Source organism: Manis pentadactyla, chromosome 10 (genome assembly GCF_030020395.1).
Source record: "Manis pentadactyla isolate mManPen7 chromosome 10, mManPen7.hap1, whole genome shotgun sequence".
Taxonomy (NCBI): Eukaryota; Metazoa; Chordata; class Mammalia; order Pholidota; family Manidae; genus Manis; species Manis pentadactyla.
In genome coordinates, this window is record NC_080028.1 from 5,530,541 (window position 1) to 5,555,693 (window position 25,153).

Here is a 25,153-nt window from a genome sequence, read left to right on the forward strand (position 1 = left end):
CCACCAGACAGCAGAACTGAGTGGGGTGAGACTGGGTTCCCCCCGAAACCGAGGATGTGGGTCGCCATTGCAGAACGCAAAAACTTCACCTTAAAAAGCATTTTAAAAATGTGTTATGGAAGTTTCTTCACATCATCTTGAGGGACGTCGCCACTGTGTTCCACTTGGTCATGTTCTTCTATGTTGTTCTACCTCGGCCTGTGTCCAGTATGAAGTTCATCTTTAAAGTCTTGTTCAGTTCATGGGCTGCCTCTCTCTGGTCCTCTGTCCTCACTGAGTTGAGCGTGCTGCCCAGGCCAGGATCACACGGTCCTCCAGGAGGGCAGGTCAAACTGAGCTGTGAACAGCGGGCCGCTGAGGAGAGGGCCGAACGTGCTCTCTGACCCCATCTCCAAGCCCTCTCTCCCAGCTCCGCTCTGACCTTCAAGCTCCATCAGCTCTGAACTGTTAAAGCCAAGGCCCCCTTCTCTCGAGCCCCGCTCTCTGCCCAGCTGGCCTGGCCTCCTCCCCTCCAGAGCTGTCCCCTCCCTGCCCTCTCTCCCTGCTCTGCCGGGCTGACCCCTGCGCCTGTGTGCACCCTCACTCCTCAGAGGGTGTCCTCCATACTCGCCTCTCCACACCTTGACTCCCACGGCCTCTCATAGGCATCTTCATCCTTGGTGTTCTGCGGAGCCCCAAACTGTGTTTAGAGGACGGAGGGGGGCCCCGGGCACTCTGCTGCTCACCCAGCAGCCTCAGTTCTGGGCGACGGAAACCTCCCTCTCTTCTAGAGCTACGTCTGGCAGGGCTGTGGGAAGGGGCCCTGTTGGTGTGTGCGGAGGAGGGAGGGAAAGGAGCATGCGTGCCTGTGGCCTCACATGGCCCCCACACCTCTCTTGAATCCCATAGGACTAAAGGATCCTGCAGGTTTTATTATTATTATATTGAACATCTCTGTCACTCTTTTGGTTTATTTTGAGTAAAGCACTGAAGGAATTCCTCCAGAATTCTAAACCTGCAGGAAGCCCATGACACATAAAGAAGATGAGTGTATTTTAAGGGCAAAAATTAACCCCTAAATCTCAGCTCTGCTGTCCTGTGGGTGCAACTGTCACTGTCAGATTACGTTCCCCATCCTGACACCGTAATCACAATTTACACGACTGCACAGGGAGGGTATTCGCCTTTGGAAGGTGCTTCCTACAATTCTGGCAAGACTGGAAGAAATAACTCTTTAAAATGCATGTTTATAACTCTCTAAAAATAAGTATGACAATGTCATTTTTTCACAACGGAGCACCCGGAGACTCTTTACTTCTGGGTCTCGGCATTTACAAATCATAAAAGAGATCACAGGTGTGGTTTGTCTCCCTTCTGCCACATTTCCCTGGGGATTCACCAAACAGGGCCTGCTAACGTCCAAAGGGCAGAGTGTCATAAAGCCGCGCCTGGCCCCTGGCCACCGCTCCAGGTGTTTCCTCCACTGGCCATCTTCGCCCGGGGTCCCCTGGTGAGCCGCTCAGCCAGGCCCCCCAAGGACGTCTTAAAACACATCGGAGCCTAAGTGCTCATTTCCGTTTAAGTGTTTTCAGAAAGTGAGTTCATTGGCTTCTTCAGCAGACATTATTATGAACTATGCACTGTTGCAAGATATTAAAGGCACAAGGACAAAAAAGAGTAAAGACACAATCCCTGTTCCCAAGAGACTTGTGGTCTGAACACCAGTAAGAACCCTACAGAATCGTGTGTGTTACAACAGGAGTGGCCTTTTTAAAGCATAATTGTTTTTTAAGTTGTGACTCTGCAGTGGAATATAATAATATATGTTACATGTATATATACTGCATATATATAACAGGCATATATGCATGTATGTGTATATTATTATAACAATAATGTATATGTAAGTTTAAATGAGTTTAAAGGTTTTATTATTATTTTATTATCCCAAATTGTATCCCACCCATAACCACCATCCAGCCAAAGGAATAGAATGCTGTCAACATCTTAGGCCAGAGGCCAGCACGCACCTGCTGTGAAGAGCCTGGCATTGAGTATTTTTGGCTTTTGTGGGCCTTTGGACTTCAGTCACAGCTCCTTAACTCTGCTTTATAGCACTGAGGGGCCTCAGACCTCTTAATGGTTTCCTCTTCAGTGGGTGTGTGACACTGTTTCGTTGTCATTTTAATTAGCATTTGTCTGTTTCTAATGAGACCAAATATCTTTCCATTTATTCATCAGTCCTTGGTGCCTGCTTGAGACTTGAGTTCCACACAGGGCTGTCTGTTCTCTTCTCATTGTCAGGAGGGACTGGTACTCTGGTTTGGCCACTAATCTTCTGTGTCTTCTCCCAGCTTGCATTTTCACCATTTTTATGTATCTTTTAATAAATATAAGTTCTTCTTTCTAGTAGTCGGACTGACTGACATTTCCCCGTAGGCCTTGTTTGAGAAGTCCTGTCCCACCCTGGAGTCACGAAGGCACTCTCCCCCGTTCTCTTCCAGGAGCCTGGCAAGCTCACCTTTCCCGCGCAGGTCTGACCCGTGCCCGGGCTGTTTCACGTGTGTCGTGACGCAGGGACCCAGCTCCATCCTCCGCACAGAGACCCCACTGTCCTCCTACTTGCTGCTGGGGAGTGGGTCCTTCCCCCGCGGCTCTGCAGCCTCGCCTCTGTCCTGCGTCAAGCCCCTGGGTGCTTCTGGGCTCCTCATCCTGTTCCAGGGGCAGTGTGTCCTGGCACCGATCCCATGACTGTGCAGGCACCATAACCTGTGAATTTGTTTTAATTAGTTGGTAGGCAAGTCCCTCCTCCATGTTCTTCCAGAGGTTTTTAGTCAGTTTTTCAACATCCACAAAGAAACAACAAATTTATTAGGATGTTTGGAAAGAAGTGATCTTTACAATTTTGAATCTTCCGGTTCTTGAACAGAGTGTATCTCCATTTATTTTGATCTTTTTAAGTATCCTTCAATAAAGTTTTAGACTTTTCTGGGTAGAGATCTTGCAACCATTTCTAAGATTTATTCCGAGGACTTTCTAGTTTTGATGCTGTTGTAAATATGATTTTTTAAAGCTCATTTTCTGTGCTGGTATATAAAAATGTGAATGATCTTGCCTACTGATGTAACATCCAGATTTCTTGCTTCATTCCGTTATTACAATAATTTACGTGTGGCCTCTTTGTGTTCCTATACTCACAATCATGTCGTCTATGAATGATGACAGTTGTGTCTCTTCTTGTCATACCGTTACGCCTTTTATCCCTTTCTCTTGCTAAACCACACTGGCCGACACCCCCCATACAATGCGGGGTGGAGGGCAGTGGAGACGTTCTTGCCTTGTTCCTGAGTGGAATGGGAATGCCCCCATCTCTCACCGTTCTCGCCATAATGCTGGCAGAGGACTCTGTAGGTGTGCCCACTGTCTACCTCACAGTGCTGCTACGAGGAGGCTCAAAGGAGCCGACCTGCAAACAGTGTAAGACAGTGCTGAGCCGTGTGTTCCCTGCTCCTCTCGTCCGTGGTCCTCTTAAATGCCTGACCAGTCCTGGTACCTTTTGCAGGCCCTCAGGGACATTAGACTGGTACCGTCTCATCCGTCCCCGTTCCCCTTCTTACAGCTGAGAGCCGAGTCCCCTGCATCCCTGAGATGATAACCTCAGGCAGTGTGTGCTGCAGCCGCATCGCCCGGGCTCTGGTTTACCCCTTTGCCAGTGGCTCTCTTTGAACCCTCACTGGTCGTTAGAAGAATCCAGGTCACATACCTGAGATGACTACTGTTGCAGGAACCGCGGGAACTATGAACACGGAGTCGGGACACCGAGACGTTTGGCGAGAAGCAGTTTATTGGCGCCAGCAGGGGCTCAGCAGATTCATATCCAAGGCTGAGCCCTGAGCGCAGCGAGGCCAGGCCTTTTATACGTTCACTACCAGGGTAAAGGAGAGTCGGCCCCCAGGCATGTTGCAGTGGGAGCTGTTAGTGTACTATAGGTTCCGCCAGAATGCTCGTTATGTTTTAACCTATCTCAATGAGGGTACCTGGATACTCTATTGTAAACGAATTGCCTACATGACCTTGATCAACAAGCTGCTCCGTATCACTGGATCCCTAACTGCGTTAGGTCCGGTGTGTTGTTACATTGCTTTAAACTCAAGCACCCTGGTATTTCTCTGCATTCTTTTTTTTAAAATTAATTAATTAATTTATTTATTTTTATTGAAGGGTAGTTGACAACAGTATTACATTACATTAGTTTCAGGTGTACAACACAGTGATTCAACATTTATATACATGATAATTCTAGGTACCAGCTATCACCATACCAAGTTGTTACAATATTTTGACTATATTCCTTATGCTATACATTACATCCCGGTTACTTATTTATTTTACAATTGGAAGTGTGTTTATATATATATATATATATATATATATATATATATTTTTTGTGAGGGCATCTCTCATATTTATTGATCAAATAGTTGTTAACCACAATAAATTTCTGTATAGGGGAGTCAATGCTCAATGCACAATCATTAATCCACCCCAAGCCTAATTTTCGTCAGTCTCCAATCTTCTGATGCATAACGAACAAATTCTTACATGGAGAACAAATTCTTACATAGTGAATAAGTTACATGATGAGCAGTACAAGGGCAGTCATCACAGAAGCTTTCGGTTTTGTTAATGCATTATGAACTATACACAGTCAGTTCAAATATGAATACTCATTTGGTTTTTATACTTGATTTATATGTGGATACCACATTTCTCTCTTTATTATTATTATTTTTAATAAAATGCTGAAGTGGTAGGTAGATACAAGATAAAGGTAGAAAACATAGTTTAGTGTTGTAAGAGAGCAAATGTAGATGATCAGGTGTGTGCCTGTAGACTATGTGTTAATCCGAGCTAGACCAGGGCAATAAACATCCATGTATGCAGAAGATTTCTTTCAGAACATGAGGGGGGAGATTCTAAGTAAGCCTCACCTCTGCTGCTCCCCATTTTCTCACCAGATGGCCCCCTGCGACTGTGCCTGTCTTAGGTTGTTCCTCCCTTGAGGAATCTTACCCGTCTCTGGCTAACCAGTCATCTTCCGGGGCCATACAGGGAAATGTGAAGTTGGTAAGTGAGAGAGAAGCCTTATTGTTTGAAAAGGTTAGCTTTTTACTTCTTTGCATATTTATGCCCTGTGGCTTCTATGCCCAGCATTTGTCTTGAGGTGTCTTTACCACTTGGAAGAATTATGATACTCGGTAATATTTCTCTGCATTCTTTAAGTCTTAAAGAAACATTGTCCCTCTTCTTGGCATGGCTTCCCACCACATTATCCTTACCTGGGTAATGAGCTCATCACCCAGAAACAAGCCCCTTCCAGCACATATTTGTTCGTGTTTTGCTCCATCACCTCCTTTACAGGAATGACAACGGTATCAGAAACTTAGATACAAAGGTGGTTCAGCAGGTGGATGGGGAGAAAAATGTCTTAGATTGTCCCAGATATTGACTACTGAAAATCCTTTATGCTGCCACAAACACACTTTATATGTTACTAAATGCTGTCTTCTAATCCTGTAGAATTTTATAGAAACTGATAACGAGGGCAACGGCATCCTTCGATGGCGGGACATAAAGAATGCGCTGTATGCTTTCGATATTCCCCTCACTCCGAGAGAATTTGAAAAGCTCTGGATGCGGTAAGTGTTCCCCGAAGGTGGGCTCCGCATTCCGGCGCGGGGCTGTCTGCCGCAGCTCGTTCAGCCCCAGTCCTTGGGCACCACTGGGTGGGGTCGCTCTTGGTCACCTTGGTCCCGCGTCCTGTGTCCTTGCTCACAGGGAAAGTGACCGGGCCAGCAGGCTGGTCTTCAGGAGCATGGAGAACCAGGGTGACCACTTGGCACCGAACGAGACTGGAGTGCCTGGCATTTCCAGAGAACCAGGAGTTCAAGCCCATGCTTTTACTGTTTTAGAGAACAAAGCCACTCTCCATGGGCTTAACTGTGATACAACTAGTTCAACAGACAGATCCGCAGTGGATAAAGGAAAAAAGGACCTTTCCCCTTTGCCTGAAGATCAAAATCAATGTTGTACAACTGTTTAAGGGATAAGTAATTTGTTGGAGGAAAATAACCAAACTTTTGGCAACTTGAAGTGGTTTCCCAGGGGTGTCTTAAGCTGAAAATAGCATCTAATATTGGTTACATTTTTCAAAATGTATTTTAGATTTACTGGTTTTTGAATCAGGCCCCCAGTTGAAGTACTCCCTGTGTAGATGCCTAAATTTCAAGGTGCACTAACAAGTTCCAAGTTCTGGGTCCACTGGTAAATTGCTTTGTCCTTCATTATATGTTAGCTGCCACTAGCGTTCCCCGCAAGGGGGTCTACCAGCGCTGTGTGTCCTCACAGGCGCAAGCTCACCAAGCAGTTGATGTAATTTTTTAGCTTTTCATCTGTTCAAACTGGAAGGCTGAAATGTTGGCTGAGTTTAGAATTAGGTGGGCTGCTTTGTATCTAATTTAGAAAAGCAACTTGAAGTTCTTACAAAATCCTTATTTTTTTAGATCAGTTCCAACATAGGGCCCATTTAGACTTTTTATTCACATTCTTTTTCAGTAGATTTAGTAGGTCCCCATGAGTAATCCAGAGATTGGGGTGCACTTGGCAAATATATGGACTCCCCACTATGTAGGCCTTTTGGATGATGCTGTGTGGTCCCGGTGCTCAGGGAGCTGTTGGGGGACAGGAAGTGTCGCCCTTAGTAAGTGCCAGAAGAAGGAACAGGCCAGCAGGGTGGGAGGTACAAGCAAAGGTCCTGGGGACCATGGCAGAGTGAGCAGGAAGCTGTCGTGGCCCGTGACATGTTCCGAGGGGTTACAGTGGTGAAGGAGGACTGCCTGGCCCAGGGGATGGATAGTGAGGCCTCTGTAAGCAGCAGCCTGGGGCTCCCAAGGGAGAAAGGAAGAGCAGGGATCACTGGGCTGCAGCCCTTACTTTGGGGTGTCACTAACCAGCACTGGGGACAATGGGGCTCAGGCCATGCTGTAGGGATACGGATCAGGAAACAGTTCAGAGAAGGGACTGGGTCGGGTGGGCCCTGGGAGCCTGCTGTCCATCAGGATGGGGCAGGACAAGCCGGCAGCTGTGTGCCAGTCACAGGAAGGAGAGGTGTTGGCGTCAAGGGTCCCCCTCGAGGGCTCCTGTGTGCAGCATGAGCGCTCACACGTTCCTCATCCTGAAGCAGAGACTGAGCAGTTTCTACTCTTCTGGGAGGCGGATGCTCACTGCTGCTTTTGGCTCAAGTTTCTTACATGTTTATGAACATCATTAGATGTACAAATGTCTGCCCTGTGCTGTACGCTGTTTGAGGCCAGAATCTCACACACTTTTGTTTGTGTGCCGTGGGAGGTGATGACCAAAGAAGGGGGGAAGAATAGAAACAAAACAAAAGCATTTATTTGGGGTCTCAGAATTGCAATTCCAGGGGCACAGATTCAGGTAGCAACCCAAATTGTGTCCCCCAGGGAACCAAAGTTAGGGGAGTTAAAGACAAAAGGGGGTGCTCGTATTCATTGTTGACAAAGAATTTTGATTGGTGTTGGTGGCAGAAAACTAATCTTGGCTGAACGGACTTGGTTGCTAGGGCTATCGCTAAGCAAAGTCTCTTAGTGTAGCAAGTCGCGAATGTTCAGGCAGAATCCTTGGAATTATTTGTGATTTGGCCCAACTCAAAGTTCATGGTTTTATCTGGTGAGGACATGGTCAAGGCCCACCTCCTTAATGACCTTCCACCTCCATTGAAAAGCCCTGACGCTGATGAGCGGTGAAGGGCGGAGGCTTTGCAGCCAAACATGTGGTCGTGACTCCCGCCTCCACCCCTTGCCCTGCGTGGCCCCTGTCAAGTTACCTAACTTCATTCTGCCTCCCTCTGCTCTGCTGTGTTAGGTCCAGTGTGCTGGTCAGTGTGGGCGAACCGCGGAAACAGACAAGGCTGACAGCTCAGGGGCTGGCCCTGGTGATGACCTCGCGGTCTAGTGCGGGTGTCTAGTGTGCCGGCTCTGCCTGCACATCACTCAGGGACCAGGAGGCCCGCCAACCCCTGGATCTTTTGGGTCTACCAGCAGAGAAGGCAGAGGGTGCAGAGGACTGTCTGGACCGGGCCATCACTTGGCCAGACTCCCTTCACGTGGCTGCACCCGTCTGCAGGAGAGACTGGGTGAAGTAGGCTGCATGTGTGTCCAGGGAAGAGAAACAGATGGGGGAACTCACCATGGGTCTGCCACCCATGGAATTACCTCCAGGGCTCAAGAGGGGAGGCAGGGTGTTGGGGACCGAGGACACCCTAGGAGCTTATCCACCAGGGTCCAGGTGGGAAAACAAAAACCACTCCAACATTTCTGCCAAGGCAGGTTTACCGCAGTGACCGATCACAAAGATGTCAGAAGGGCCGGAAATCTGAAGGGGGATTGTGGCCAGGACGCTGCTGGCCCCATGGGCTGGAAGAACAAGAGAGGAGCAGGTGTTACCCAGAGATCAGGAAACTGGCCCCCACTGGTCTGCAGGGCAGCAGGGAACATATTTCTTGGGGATGAGGAGGTTGCCTCCAACTGTCTTGACGCTGTCTTGCCTGCTGGAATCCTCACCCTCAGTTGCCCTCCTGGCCTGCTCCTCGCAGCACCATTTGCTGACAAGACAGCTACCAGCCCCCACCCCGCCCTGCTCCCTCTACATCCAGAGGCACCTCCCAAAGCAGGAGGCCCCGAGCAGCCAGAAGGCAGGGACCAGCCCTGGGTCACCCCGGTGCAGCCGCCCAAACAGCAGGAGGGCGTCTTCCCACAGGGGGCAAGCGAGTGGGGACCCCAGGGAGTCAGGGAGCAGCTGGGGCCAACGGACACCCTCTGCCAGTTCAGGGCATCTGATTATAAGAATAGGAAAGCCCCCAAAATTAGGCAGGTGGAAGTGAGTAGGAAAATAACGTTCTGCTCTTTGGAAAACACAAACTTAGAAAACACGGCTGAATATAGGCAAGAAAAAAATTATCAACATCCATTATCACTCAGCATTGATTAGGCACCTGTGAAGTGTACTGTTTCAGAGCCTCAGATTAATTTGCAGGGCCTAGTTTATGCTGTGGAAGTAAATTAATGAATTAACCCACAAATCTCCATAGCTCAGCACATTGATGCTTTATTTCTCATTCACCTGAAGTCTACCGCAAGTCTAGTGGCTTTTCTGGACAATTCTCTTCAAAGTGGTGACTCAGGGATCTGGCCAACTTCCGGCCTGTGGCTCCCTCGTCTCCACAGGGGTCCTTCTCACCAACTGGGGACAGCAGAGCCCCAGGATCCCACGGGGGCTTTGCTGGGCTTCAGCCTGGAAGTGACACACTTCTGCCTGCATCCCGTCGCCCAGGGCTGGTCGGTGGCCCCAGGTAACTGCACAGAGGCTGGACGGAGTGAGGAACGCGTGGCTGCCAAGTGAGCTGTGTCACACTCTGGCTTACCAAGGAACAAAGGAATAAAATATTCAAGCCTGCAGGAGACCGTCATGAAAGGAAACCTGCTAAGGGAAGCCAGCTTAGGACTGTTAAGGATGAGTTTCCGGAGCAATATATTTGGTTTGGTTTGGTTTCGGAGAGGCTGTCAAGAATAAATGATGAGATGGAAGTGTGTTCATTCATTCATTCATCTGAACAGTCATCAAGCAGGGAATCATTGAAACTGTCTGAGTTGCAGGCCCTGTGCTAGATTCAGGGGCCCCAGAGGTGAATGCAGCCACCCCCACAGTGCCCGCCACCCAGGTTGCTCAGAGCTCGGTGGGAAGGCAAACAGGACACACGGTGGCAGTAGCCTGCCTGCAGGGGAAAGCGCAGGCAGCTGCTGCCGGGTGAGCCATGTGGGTGTTCGGGGTGGGGGGGACCCCAGGAGAGGTGATGCCTGGGCAGTCATGAGCCAGAGGTGGGGAGGGGCACAGCAGTGAGCAGAGCGGCCCAGAGCCGGGAGGAGTGGAAGTCCTGGGACAGGGGAAGGAGACTCCTAACCAGACGATCCTGCCAGGGCCCGGGCACGCCAGTGCCAGGACCGGGGCGTCCCCCAGGCCGGCTGCCCTGGGCCCCGCGAGGCTCCCCCCAGGGAGAGGCTCAGCGTTCTGGGCCCCTTCTGTAGCCCCATTTCGTCAGGTGAAATTCAACTATCTGGGATCTAAATAAACTGCTGAACAGCTGTGAAGACAGCATGTCCTGACAGCGCACAGGAGGGAGGACTGAAGCAGAGAGGCACAGCCTCAGGATTTTCAGTACGGGTCCCGCTTGGGTAGACCCAGCTAATCAGTGTGCCTGAGAGAAGGTCTGGGAGATAATGCCCACTTCACGCACATTTCTTGATAGAGGTTAAGTTGTGTGTTAGTATTCCGGTAGAAAAGGAAAAGGCCCTGAGGAAAGTGCCAGTGTCACATGCATCAGCTCTTGTGACTGAGGCTCAGGACTCTAGGCTAACAAGAAGCTGGCGCATCTCTGTCAGCTCTACCAGGCCAGTGCCCGGAGGGAACCTACGGGGTTTGTGCTGTGGAGCAACCTGGACAAGGAGAGCCCCGAGATGGGAAAGGACTTGGAAAGGTTGAATGGACAGGGTCTTTAGCTTAGGACAGGGAAGGCTGCCTGGTTCATGACGGCAGGGACTGGGTTTTCAAGGGCTGATCCTGAAGGAGATCTCAGCTAGAGACTGCCAGCCGGACGGGTGAGCGTAAAGGGCTTCTCACGATTAAAGTTGGCCAGAATGGGCAGTCTTTGAAGCGGTGAGTTTCCCATGTCTGACATGACTTTGTCCAAAGCTAGACTGTCTTCTACCAGGGAGCATCGAGGAGGGATTGTGAACCCGGGTGGGGATTGGAGCAGATGGCATCTAAACTGTGATTCCCCCAGGCCACTGGGCATGGCCAAGCAGGCACTGGGACACTTCACGTTCTGCAGGGCAGCTAGTTGAGCCATCAGAGCCCCCTTGGAAATGGTACCTGAAAGATTTCCATATGTCCCGTGCTGCGCAAGATGTCATGTCCACCTCTGCTGCCTGTCCTGGGCCATTAGTGGGGCTTCCAGCAGACCCTCCAACTCTGGGGTCAGTAGTGTTTAGAAGGTACTACTGTCACTGATGTAAGAATCAAGTACTTGAATTTACCCCAAACGACTAAGACTTCCTCAGCAAAACAAGCAATGGGGACCAATTCAAAGCATGTGTGTAACTGCATTGCCGTGTGTACAGTAACTGGGCGGGGTAATCCGACTATATCATAAATGAGTAGCCATTGCCACATGCAGATCCAAGCTTTTGTGGGTCCTCTGTTTATGTGCACATTTTTCCTGGCACATCTGTTGCTGAACCATTTTAAAATTCAACCTTTATAGGCAAGTTGGTTTTTTTTCATGTTATACAAAGAATTATACAATGAAGGGTAAGGTTATGTAAGCTGAATTAACTCTTATTATTTGCATTCATAGCATATTTCAGTTGCAGTTGTGCAATCTGATCTTCTGTTCCTTTGTGATGAGAATGGAATGTTTATGATCTTTATTAATGAAGTAATTAAGAAGTGCCTTTTCATTCAATTCAAGTGTCACGATGTAGAGTTTGTTTTCAGGAATCTCTTGAGCATTAACATGCCTGGATGGTGGTCCTTCCTCAGGAACACACGTCCTTCACACTCATCAGCTCAACAGACACTTGTTGATAATGAAGCTTTGAGAGGCGTGTTGCTGGGCATTGGGAGTGTGTTTCGTAAAGATGAACCAGGCATGGTTTCTCCTCAAGAAACATGCCATCTAGCAGGAGAGAAGGCTCATACTACAGACGTAGAGGCAGAGGCAGGATGTGGTTGAGCCTTTGGGCAGCAAACGGCAGCAGCAAATGCCAGCATGCGCCTCTGAGTACCAGGCTGTGGCCTAAGCCCCTACGTGCATCTGCCCAAGGATCCTCACCAGGCCCTGGGGGAATGCAGGGGAAGGTGGAAGTAAAGTGCTTTTGACTTAGGAGGAGAGAGAGGTTTCCAAAAGAGGCACACTGCTACCTAGGGGTGGTTGTGAGGTGGATAGTCTGCGTGCCATTCTTTCAGGAACCCTCTTGTAGGGATGGGGACCCTCACGGAGTTTTACTGAAGGGGTGTCTTGGTCAGAGTCGCATCACATCACTCTGGTGGCACAGAGCTCATTCGGCCTTATGCAGTTCCGGGGAGACGCATGGCCCTGGGGTCACCCTAGAAGCTCAAGAAATGGCAACCTTCCCATCAAAAGGTATGCTGATGGAAGACTGACCTACGCTCTCTGCGGGCATCACCACCACCGCAGGAAAAGGCATTTGCTAGGGGCCCCAGCCCTTCATGCTGCCTGAACATCACAGTTCTGCTTCGGCCACAAGACAAGCCTCCAGAAGCAGAGGCCCCTGGGCATCCTTTTGTGGGCATGTCACTTTGTTCTGTTCTAGCAACAAAATTCACTGAATAAAGGAAGAATGTACTTTTTTGGGTTGCAAGTACAAAGGTCGTACTAATAACGGACGCATGGAAAAGCCTTAAGGGTTTCATTAATGTAATAACAGTAGCAGCCGTCAGGGCACCCACCTGGGACGTTAGGACCAGGGATGGCTGCAGTGGCTCGCAGACGAGGACACTGAACCCCAGAGTGTGTGCGGCCTTGCCCCAGGTGCCCCTTTCCCTTCATCATGGATGGAGCCGTAGGTGCAAGTCAGACGCCGGGAGGAAGCTGCAGACGTGTGGGGTGCAGAAGGAGAGGGGTGGGGAGAGGAAGAGGCCTCGGTTCCAGGAGACACCTCGCGGGGAGGCCCACTTCACCCTGGGGAAGGATGGGTGGCTTCCCAATTCCCAGGATGCTCGGCAGACTTATTACAAACGCATGAAGCGTTTGCCCAAACTGCCTACCCCACCCTGTGAGGGCAAGAAAGTTGCGTGTGTAACTACATTCTCTTCACTGTGGCTCAGTTGAAGCCATTAAAAAGGGGCTCCATGTGTCCCTCAAGCATGGGGCTCTGCAGACGTTCAGCATCTGGGTTAAGGAGCAGAGGACAACCCTGCTTCACAGAGGAAAGCTGTGTGTTCCCACGTCCAGCCAGACGACTGCCAGCCGACAGCCTGCTGGGGGGTTCTGCCCGCACCTCTGTTTGCAGATAGTCCTGGTCCTTGTGACGCTCGGTTCATCTGGGAAAAATCTCTCCCGCAAATGCCGTTTTTATCAGTTAGATGAGGACCAAGACCTTTCTGTAAAAATAAATGCTTTCTTTCTTTAAAGAAAATTGGCAATTTGCCTTAAAATTTTTTATTGAAGTAATTCTATTCTATGTGAATAATGTTGGGAGATAAAAACCCTCCATTATGCCTTTTTTAATGAATTATAATTCTGAAACATCTCAATAATAGAAAATGACATAAAAGGTACATAGCATAATTCTTATCTTGTTTTCCTTACTCGTCTCTCCTTGGTTGTATGTAATTGGCATCTCTTCAAAGAGAAAATGGGGAATTCGAATCCAGTGGCATTCACTTATTGGAGTTTTAAGGTTGAATATGCTTTGTAAAGGACTTTCTTCTAAACCTTAGCGAAGTTCCTCTTACATGTTAGCTGTTCAATAGGAGCACTGTCAAATGAATGGAAGGCTGATTTTTATTTTCTATGGTCACAACTGTGTTGCTAACAGAATGGCAGGTAAATGAATTTGGTTGCTGTCTCTTGGGGTGACCAAGACCACCTTATGGGGGGCAGTGGTTCTGCTGATTGGAGCACTGGGCCTCAAACTTGGACGAGCCGGGGAATCACGGGGGCTCTTACTGAGTAGAGATTCTACCAGGTCTGGGGTGAGGCCCGAGCTTCTGTACTCCTGACTCCCTGAGGGGAGGCGGACACTGAGTGAAGAGCAACTCCTGAGCCCCTCACAGAGGGCAACGAACCCCTCACCAAGCCCCTCACGGAGGCTCTGAGCCCCTCACAGACACACCTGGGCAGCTACTGATGAGAGTTTTGTTTGTTTGTCTTTGAAGCTTTGACACTGAGGGCAGAGGCCACATAACTTACCAAGAATTTGTACAGAAATTGGGGATTAACTATTCAGCAGATATTCATCGGCCCTTTGCAGAGGATTATTTCAACTTCATGGGCCCCTTCACTAAGCCACAACAGGTACAAGCAGAGATCAGAGAGCTGCAGCAGAGCACAGAGAATGCTGGGCCAGCCAGGTGAGTGGATAAGTATTCCAGGACCTGAGCTGGGCCTCTGCTGTTTGATTAACCTTGCAGCAGACATTGTTTTAAAGTGGTATCTCCCAGTGCTGGCAAAGTTATCATGAAATCGGAGTGCTCGTTCACTGCTGTGGATTCTGGAAATTGGCGTTAAGTCACAGAGCTCTAAAGGAGTTAAAGAGCTGTGAGCCCACCTCCCCTTCCCCAGTCACGCTCTCAGTTCATTCATATTTTTGGTCACCCTTGAGAATTGTCCCTTTTAGGTGTTTACTAACCTAAGCACTTGGAATGCAAGTTCCACAGGGAGATGTCTGTATTAACTGGTGCCGAATGGAGCCTGACCCTTAATAGGCCCCCAGTGAATATTTGTTGAATGAATGAATGGACATGCATGGTCTTTAACTCAGTCCTTCTACTTTGGAGACTTGATTCCCAAAAGAGGAAGTGAGGGAGGCCAATAGTGTAGCAGCCAGGAGGTACGACTTGCAGTGCGTCCTCAGCAGTAGCAAGAGAAGAGGCACCTGCCAATTGCCATGCCAGCACTGGCTATACAGTGCAGCCCCGCAGGATGTGACATGGCACACACCTGGTACAGGTATCACCATGAAGGCTGTGGGGAAGGTGTGTGGTAAAAGGCTACCTGGCAGTGGCATTTTAAGCAGTATGCACACTGTGATGGGAGCCATGTCAAGGTCTGTGCATGTCCACAAGGGCCAGAAGATGCTGTGCAAAAGGGAACATGTTGTATTTGGATGGTGAGACTGGACATGATTATTTTCAAAGTTTAAAACTAGTTCCTAATGTCCTATTTTAAAAATGTATGACATAGGACAAAATGACTTGGTGTGACCATAAAGCAACGAGACAGATTTTCTTGGTCAGTCTGTCCTCAGAGGTCACCCATCAGCCTGGGACTCCCCACGCCTGGGACTGCTCATTGCTCCATCACTCTGCCTAAGCCCCATGTTGCTGTGATCTGTGTGTCCGTCTCCCGTCTGTCATCGCAGCCCTCTGTCCCCACCACCTCAAACACGACTTGACCAAGTGAATGAGTTGTCGCTCAAGAATCCCCAAGGGACTGAGTACTCCAAGGGCACAGGACAGCTGCAATGGCTAACTGGGCTTTAAGGGAAAAGCAGTTCAAACACACCCTTGAATTATGTCTATGTCACTGAGTTATAAAGCCTGAAGGCAGAGAATTGAGTTTGTGAAGTTTAAAAATATTCACAAAACTGGTATAAATCAAATATGCCACAAAACTAATGAAAAAGTGGAATTTATCTTTAGCAGACAGGCCTGGCTGGCGTCATTACCCACTCGTGTCTTCCCTTCTCTTCCCTCCTGCTACTTGTGAGTAATGAGACTCGGAACAAAAGCTCATATCCTCGGCCCTGCACAGCACATTCTTTCTCTTCCCGTGTTCCTGTTTATTGTGTGAGCGTGGACGTGCCATCAGCTGACGCCTTTCAGATCCCCGAGCTCAGTTCACTAATTCACACTCAGCACGTCTTCTTCACCTCACTCACATACTCTCTCACCAAACATGACAAGGCTGAGTCCATAAAAATGCTTGGGCAGCTTCTGCTTTCTCGCAGACGGCAGATGGTAAACTTGTCAAGTAACTTTGCCCTTCTGGATGGCCTGCTTTTAAATTTTGGTATCAGAGGGTCTTCCAGGTAATTCATAAGATTCAGTGTTGCCAGAATTTGGGGCCTCATTTCTACTGAAACTCTGATAAAATAGCTGGGAGTCATGTTCGTTAAACTGACCAAAATTTTATATATGCCGCTTAAATCTAAAGAACTTATTTTGTTTGGAGGGCCCTAAATACGTTTTAAAAATAAAGAAAAATCTTTTTTTAAACTCACACTTATTTTCCATGCCTTATTTATTTGCCCGAGTCTGAGTTGAAGATGCAGAGTCAGAGCAGCAGTAGTGAGCTAGCCGTACAAGACAGGCCCATCTAACACACACGCTGAGGGGCATGCGATAAAAGCGGGCAGAGCCACGGCGCGTGCCAGCCGAGCTCGGCCCATGGAGACGGTGTGCGGCGGGGGCTCTGGGGCCATCCCCCTGCCCACGACACGGCCCCCTGCAGACTTGTCCAGACCAGCATCTGGACGTGGACCCAAAGCAGCAACTGCTTGTCCCTGAGTGTCAACGAACACCGCTTCTGTTTGGAGTGTGGCGGGATCTGTGCTCTGAACCCTCATTTACCCTGTGTACATATTTACTCTGAAAGAGAAATCGTTGCTGCCTAGAAACCAGCCCCAGAAATACTGAATGCCTCAATTTTCAAAAAATATGTTTTGATTTTATTATACCTTCATTTGCTTTCATTTTGAAGGATTAAATAGAATGTAATAGCTGTGATGACAATAATCATTTTGTAGCAAGGGGCTGAATTCAACATACACCTGTAAGGGGATCCAAAATGATGTTGCTGTGGGTACACACTCGGGAACACTTAGTGCAACTCATTCGTATCAGTTGCTCAAATGCTCCTGTCAGCCAGCTCTGAATTAGAGGCTAGCGAGCGAAGGGAGCAGGTGACCCGGGGGGCCACAGAGTCGATGCCATCCCCTCTCCGGCCCTGAATATTCCCACCATTTGACATCCTCTCTTCTGGATTTCTGGCTCTTCTGTTCCTGTGGATTGTTTTTTTCCAGGCATGCTCAAGGATGTGCCCTCTCCACAAATTCATATCTGAAGTGGTAGACAATTACCAGCAAAGATTTCACATTTGGAATTTCTAGCATATTCTTTTCCCTGAATAAGAAACTATAGCCGAGCTCGAGTCTGAGCCTGTCAGACAAACATGTTGCTCAGTGTGGTAGGAAGAGCTTTTGTAGAGACCTGGGTGAGCCGAGGTTATGGAATTTATAATCAATCCACCACGTATCAAGTGCACAATTGTTCATTCTTAAAGATTCCCACACTTTTTTAGTCCCTTAACAATAACTTTTTTGTCGGGGAAGAATTTTCCTGAAAAATGGAATCTTAAGAGACTTGAACATGTTCTGCCAGAAAATCAGCCCCCGAGTGGGATCTCCAGGGGACCCTTGCCCGTCCCCGCGGGGGTAAGGCCTGGTAGGGCCTGCTGTCAGCACAGGGCCAGGCTCTCGCTTATTCCTTGTCTACCCAACGGGGAGGGCGGTTACCGACCTCCCTCACAGGTTGAGAAGAATAAACGAGAGAATGTACATGAAGACAACAACACATTCCTGTTTTGCTAGTCAATGCACACAAAGGGTGACTGTGTTTCTTCACGACACAGTGCCTGATAATCAGCAAGGGGTCCCTGGGCATGGCCAATCCCCAGCTAACACAGGACCAGGCTTCTCTGCCTTCCTCACCGCCTACACTTCTGCCTGTCCCTGGGCCGGGGGGGCGGGTCTCCCTGCTGAGTCCTTCACCTCCCAGTCTCGGCTTAGGTGTCACCTTCCCAGTGAGGCCTCCCAGTGGGCACTGCAGCCACTCTCACGGGGTCTCTACTAACCTGCTCACCCACTGTGCAGTGTGCTTGTGTCTTCTGTTTATCGTCGGCCCTGCCCTTGCTGGAACGTAAACCCTTCTAGGAGGGCCTGTTGGATTCCCCAGATGCATCTGGCACCTAGAGAAGACACCCAGAGCACATGATAGGCACTGGGCGAGCCTTCACTGAGAGAATGAAGGTGTATCTCACATGTCTGTAATACCACTGTATTTCTTGGTTCCATTTTTAAAGTACCAGTTCTAGTAAAATGACATGGTTATAATTTTTCAAAAATGTAGTGTTGCTACGTGTAATATGGTAATAAAATGATAATGGTATAGGCATCATTTTTTCCCAGAATCCCTTTTTAATGTAAATATTACACCAAGGCTGCAAAACGTGTTCAGAATTAGTTCTTAGATGAACCAGCAAATTGTCACAGAGCGATCACAAACTCTTGCTTTAAAGAAGTTATTTGTTTTCCTCGATTTAGTGCGTCTCTAAAATGTATTCTCTTTTAGGGACAAGCTCAGGGACCATTATCATGACATCAGCAAAGCACTCGCCCAACTAGATACATCTAAAAATGGCTCCATATCCCTGTGCAAGATGCAGCAAGCGCTGCAGGCCTGTGGCTGTTCTCTCAAGGAAAAGGAGCTGACCCATCTTCTCAACAGGTTTTTAGGTTTTCTTTGACTTGGTTAACTGTGTTTCTCATAGCACTGAGTTGCTTTCCTTTCTCCTCCCATGTCCACTCAAACAACCTTTCAGCATAAAATAACCACATACTCCTTTGACCAGCTACATTAAAATGGGTTTTAGTCAACCCAAGGCAAAAAAGAGAAAGCAACTTAACAAATGCATACGTTTTCTTTTCCTCAGCAGCATAATTATCATTTAACATAAACATTAGTTTATATTTTACCCGACTCACCAAAATGCTCTGGCAGGAGTCAGATAGTCCTACAAAGCTCATTAGAAACAGCGACCCCTTCCTCTGTCACTCTCCTTATTTCCCCCTCCCCAGAGGCAACAACTTCCAGAACTTTTAATGGATATCTTTTGGTACTTAATTCCATGTTTCTAAGTGGCAAGTTTGTATAGCTGCTCCCTGATAGTTTATTTCCTACCAGGAAGATATATGGATTTAACTCTTTCACACGTCACATTCTACCAACACCTCTGTCCCTCAGCCACCCAACCATGGAAACATATACAAACTTATCTCTATGGACCCCACGTACTGCTCATCATAATACTGGGGAGATGAACACTCAGGATTTATTTTATTGTGATTGGCTGATCACCTTTCCTTTCCTTTCTTTGTTTATGGAGTTACAAAATTTTGTTTTGGCATTTTGTTTTTCTTGGAGTTAATAATTATGCTATTTTTTTTCTGTTTGCTTAGTTTACTATGTACTAATTAATAATTAAACCCCCAATTTCCCCACACTTGTGAAATCTCTTTCTACTGTGTTGAGACACATCAGCTAATCTGTCAACTTCATCTTCTTGGATGAAGTTCTGCATTTTTCAATTCTCTTAAGTTTTCTTGTATTATTTCATTAATGGGGTTCCTCTCCTGTTCTTTTCTCTTGGAAGCTTCTATTTCTATTGAATATTGAACCACCTAGAATGTTTTCTTACATTTTTTAATCTGCCTATCTTCCATCTGTTCTTCTTTAACTTCTGGGACATTTTCTTAATTTTAGCTCCCAAACCTTCTTTTGGGATTTTTGTTTCTGCTTTCATACTTATCATATTTTTAATTACAAAGACTTGTTTTTGTTTTCAGAATGTTCCTTTTTAGAGCATCCTGTTATTATTTCAGAAATATGGGTGCATTACCTAATTTCTCTGAAGAAATTAACAATAGATTGTTTTTAAGTTTTCTTTACCTGAGAAGTCTTTCCTCAGTGTTGCTTTTACTATCTTTCATGTTAGACATTGTCCTCAAAAATATGCTTATATTAAGAGTGAGATACTATGAAGTAGATTAGAAGTTCTGCACCCACAGGTAGAATTTGTTGACTCTGAGCTACTTTGTTAGAATATCTGGCAGATAGTTTCCTTGAAGGACCCCAAATGTCAGCAACTTTAAAACTTTTCCTTTGGGCTGGTAGATTTTTCAGAGATGAGGGTTGCCTAACAGACAAATAATATAGAGTTGATTGCGCCTCCTCTGACTGCTTTTACACACAGTTTCTTCTTATTCTATTTCTTAGCTGTGCTGGCTAAATGTTCCATGACCAAGAGCATGAATTTTATGTCCTCTCCTTGTAAGGTGAAGATATTAGCATCCCTCCCCTCCCTTTAAAAGAAGTTTTTAGTGATTGTTCTAGAATTTTCAGTGTATAATAACAGTTAGCCTATGTCCACTTTCAGATAGCACATTGCCATTTCATAGGTAGTACAGGTGTCTTATAACAGACGATTCCCAATCCTCTCTCCCATCTCTTATATCATTGTTGTTACTCACCTCACTTATCCATATGCCATAATTCCTCAATACATTCTTATTACTTTGAGCAATTATCTGTTAGATCAACTAAGAATAAGAAAAAAAAGATGTTATCTTACTTTCATGTATTCTCTTTGTACTTCCTTTCTTTATGCAGATCTGAGTTTCTGGTCTGTATCATTTTCCTTCCCTCTGAAGAATGTCTTTTAGCATCTTTTGAAGAACAAGGTGGCTGGTGACAAATCCCCTCAGTGTTTGTTTGAGAAATTTTTTTTATCTCCTTCACTTTGGAAGGATAATTTCACTGGATATAGAATTCTAGGTTGGTGATTTTTTTTTTCTTTTAACACTGAACATTCTAGTCCATTCTCTTCCTGCTCTGATGATTTTTGATGAGAAGACCCATGTAATTCTCATTTTTGTTTCTCTACAGATTAGCCTCCTGGCCCCAACTTCTTTCAAGATTTTCTCTTTGTCTTTGGTTTTCCTCAGTTTGCATATCATATGTCTCAGTGTAGATTGTTTTATAGTTTCCTGCCTTTTTGATTCCTTCTGAGTTTCCATCTCTCTGCTTATATTATCCATTTGTTCTTGTGCGTTGTCTACTTTTCCCATTTGAATCCTTTACATACTAATCATAGTTATTTTTAATTCCTGTTCTGATAATTCCAAAATTTGTCATGTCTGAGACTGGTTCTCATGCTGGCTTTATCTCTTCAGACTTTTTCTTGCCTTTTATCACACCTTCTGTTTTTTGTTGTTGTTGAAAGCCAGACATGACATATTGGGTAGTAGGCAAATAGGCCTTTAGTGTGAGGTTTTATGCTAATTTGGTTAGGAGTTGGGCTGTGTTTAACACGGCTGTAGCTGTCAGTGCCAAAGTCTTCAGTTTCCTCCACTGCACTTATTTCTGTCTCTCTTATTTTCTTTAGGCTTCCCTAAGAACTCCTCCTGGAAAAAAGTCCATAGTTTTCCCCTCTTTAAGTTATAATCCACAGTTATTATACTGGAGCTGGGTTGATGTGGTGAGAAGGTATTGGGAAGGGAAAATACTATATTCTTATGATTAAATCTCAGTCTCTTAGTGGGCTTGAGTCCCTGGGCTGCAACCTTTAGAAATGCTTCTTAGCTTTTTTTCCTCCCTTAGATGAGATAGGAAGGCCATAGGGGCTGGGGTTAGCTAATTGCCCTTCCCCCAGGTGAGATAAGACTGATAAAATCTTTTTCCTTTGGAAAATTGCTGTGGAGAAGTCTCTGGGCATATTTCACAAGAATTAATTACCCCTTCCCCAGCCAGAGCCAAAGAGAATTGTTTGCAGATGTTCACTGTGACGATCTGCTGGGACTCGTAAGGTGAAGTCCATGAAAGTATGGGAGCAGTTAAGACTGAGCCCCAGGGGGTTTTTGTCCTGACACAGTTGTCCGCACCAGTGCTCCACCATCTACCATTTAAGTGCCCTACCAGCTTACAGCTCCAAAGGTTTTTGCTCCGGGAAAGCAGGTCTTGGCCATGATTCTTTGTATTCACCTGTCTCTCCAGATTTCAGGATGATGTTTTGCCCTGTGACCTCAATTTTCTCATGGGATCAAGAAAAGCCATTGGTTTTCAGTTTGTTTGACTTTTTTCTTGTGAGAATGAGAGTGCGGCATCCAGGTTCTATGGATGTCAGAGTCCCTCTCCTCTCTATCGCTTTCCCTCTGCACTCCTTCAATGACCCATCTCCTGTCAGATGCAGTTTTACTTTGGGAAAAAGGTAGTTAAATTTAACCTCTGTCTTGGAGCCATCACCAGGTCCTCTCTGCTTGGTTCATAGGTTGATTCTAAAACTCAAAAACAATTCAATAGCATTTAATAATTATGACCATGTAGATATTGTTCAGGGCCCAGGTAATGAATGAAAATTAGCACTTCTCAGTGCCACTGGGCCTGAGCCTCTGTGTCTACCTTATTGTTTGAAGAATGAATTTAGCAAACACTCAAGGAAGGAGAGCAAAACAGAGGCTTTTATTTAGAGATAAAGTGAGAAGACAGAGCTCCTGGCTCACACCAGGAGGGGACAAGAGAGCCCTGGGGTGGTGCATTGTCTAGGGGATTTATAGGCAGTTGAGAGACAAAGGGCTAGGGATGCAGACCTGCCAAATGGCCCCAAAATGTTTTTCTTTGAAGAGACACTAAGTTTCTTATCAGTCCTCCAGGTTATTCTGCAAAGTTAGCTTAACACAAGAAATTTACTACTTTGATTCCTTCCCAGGATAGCAGCTTCTTGGTCTGGGAACATATAATCAAGAATGCCTGTCCTGTTCCCAGGGTGGGCTGAGTTGTTGTCTGTTTGTTAGAGTACGTTAAGGAACTTACTTTTTAATTTCTTAGGTTATAAAATGCAATCTTATCTTTAAGATGGAATCCCTTCTGTTTTTACTATGTTGTTTATGAGTGGGCTTGCTTGCTAAATTAATTGCCCAGGTTGCAAATTATTTGATTAGGACTGGAGGAAGAAAGCAGTATCCAGGTAAAGTTAAAGGAAATAAGCTGGGCCTTTTAGCGGCTAAACTAAATCTTACAATAGCATGATTTCATTGACACAATGAAGACATGGGCTATGCTGAGGTATTTTATTATCTGGGGGATATTGAAACATTCCAGGCCAAATTACTCCTGGCTTTTTAGTTTTAACTAATCTCACTGAAGAATGCCTATATTCCTAGTTTGATATTTTTACCTTAGAGAATTAATGTGACTCTAACTTTGCCTAATGTTTAACAGGGAGTTTTGGTAGGAGTTTCTTTGTACATTGTTACATTGTTCTGACTGTGATTAACCTGCTTGCTTTTTTTTCTGAGGCCCTCACCCTACTCTGTCTCAACCCAGGGTCCCTGTCTCAGGGTTTCCATTCATCTTCTTGAAATCATATGGATAAAGGTGGCTCTTTGCTACAAGCTGTTTTCAGGAACATAAAGAATAGGGTGATTTCTTTAACCATTGCTGTTTTCTATGAATACAGGGCTTAGGTAAATTCAGCATTGCCAGCCTTCAGCTTTCCCAAGCGTTCTGTCCCACTTCCTATTCTCTCGGGTTTTTGCCCCGGCACCCTCTGTCCTACAGCCTGGCCCCCATTCTCCTGTCCCAGGTATGCTTTTCCCAAGAGCATCCTGGGCTGCCCCCACTATTTGCCAACAGGGTTGGAACCCCCCCCATTTCTTATATCCCACATCTTTTTATTTCTTAATTTACATTCTTATTTTGCTGGAGTACTTCCTGAAGTAATTTCCTAAGAAAGGGTGGATGGGAAATAAATTTTCTGAGTTCTTTGTCTGAAAAATATTTTAATTCTCCCCACAGATTGCTGGCTTGTCTGAGCATAGACTGCTAGGGAGAAAATAATTTTCTCCTAAAATTTTGAGGATAATTGCTCCATTGTGTTGAGCTGAGGGAAATCCAGTGCCAATGTGTGTGTGTGTGTGTGTGTGTGTGTGTGTGTGTGAAGAAGTGTTGCATCCTCAAATGCCTGTATGTCCACTTGTTTCTTAAACAGAGTCTCCTATCACTTTATGTCCAGCTGAATAAGAATTCATATGCATTCAATGAATAATCACAGAAAAACACCATCAGATAAATAATTAACAAAATGATTAAAAGAGAGTCTTGTTAAAGCATAGTTAGGCTTGATACTTTTATAAACAACAACAAAAGGACTATAAAATTTCTGTAGTCTACCTTTCAATGGGGGTGATCAACTTTTTTACAAATTGAAACCTTAATAAAGATCCATTGCTCAGTTGCTTGTTTCTTCTCAAAGACCTCTTGATGATAAACATCTCTGTTATTTGTAATTATATGTAGATTATTCTTTTCCAGATCCAAAATAGACTTTTCTAAATAATACTGAGATTAGCATACGCATCTGATATTATTACTAAATTTTAATACCAAGTTGGCAATTTATCCTGCTGATGAAATAGAGTTGATTATCCTTTCCCTCCATGTCTCCGTCACATGAGCCAACGACGTGCGGTCTGTGGAAGGGTGCCCTGCAGCTGCGGTTGGAAAAGCACAGCTCTTGGTTCATTCTCTTCAGAAGCAGATATCTGAGTCACTGGGAACTCCTCTCTCTGGCTTACCAACGTTCCACACGTTCTTTGAAACACACTTCCTCCTGCTGAAACAAAGTTTAGGTGTTGAAGCCCAGTAATCCCCAGAGAATTTAAGTTACAGAAATGTGAACTTTAAATGAGGTTGAACTTTATTATTTTACATCTTTAGTAAATAGGCTCAGTGTTCTTATGAAACTTTTGGATTTTCTCTCACAATATATTCTTTTAGAATTTAAAGGTATTTTCTTCTTTGCTGGAGTCAAGGGCAGGAAGGAGCCTCTATTTCTACATGGATATCCTTATTGAGATGTACACTCAGAAGGAATTTTTATTTGAGAGAATACTAAGTGGTGTAGGTTTTGTGCAAGTATCTTTTGAGTGCTTTTTGAAGAAGAATTTAATGTGTGTTTTCCTCAGTTCCTCTTTTCCTTTTCACTGTCTTGGATGTATTTCCTTTTCAAATTCCCCTGTCTTTCTCGGCCCAGGCCCACATCTGCAAAGGTCTCCATGACTGCAGCCCCTACCCTCCACCCCCTGCACCACCCTGCTTCCGTCCTGCCTCCAGACCATCTCTGACCACCATCAGACGTGTCTTCCTGTAATACTGCTCTGCAGGTATCATGCCTCTGCTGCAGCACCTTCCTCTGCCCTCGTCACAGGATCAGGTTCCTTAGGCAGGCCTAGGCCTCCTCTTTCTGTCTGCTGCTCTCCAAAGCTGTGAGCCCCGTTAGCCAGCTTTCAAATCTAAGAACTTTCAGGGCAGGGCAGTGTGTGGCCCCGCCAGCTGGCAGTGTGGCCCTGTGTGCTCACTCAGCCCTTACCTTGCCCCCTTAGCTTGAGCATCTGTGCATGCCTGTCTACTGTCACAGCCCATCGGCGTGCACCCACCTACTGGCCAGAGAACAATTTCT

At 46.2% G+C, this 25,153-nt stretch overlaps 1 protein-coding gene across 1 annotated transcript in view; it reads left to right on the plus strand.

The window, feature by feature from the left end:
• The window catches only part of EFCAB6 (EF-hand calcium binding domain 6), a 209,668-nt gene that overhangs the window by 143,757 nt on the left and 40,758 nt on the right, over nt 1-25,153 (plus strand). The window contains 3 exon segments of the mRNA XM_057508338.1: nt 5,560-5,678; nt 14,017-14,211; nt 18,211-18,366. Of these exon segments, the coding sequence (XP_057364321.1) occupies nt 5,560-5,678; nt 14,017-14,211; nt 18,211-18,366 (470 nt within the window).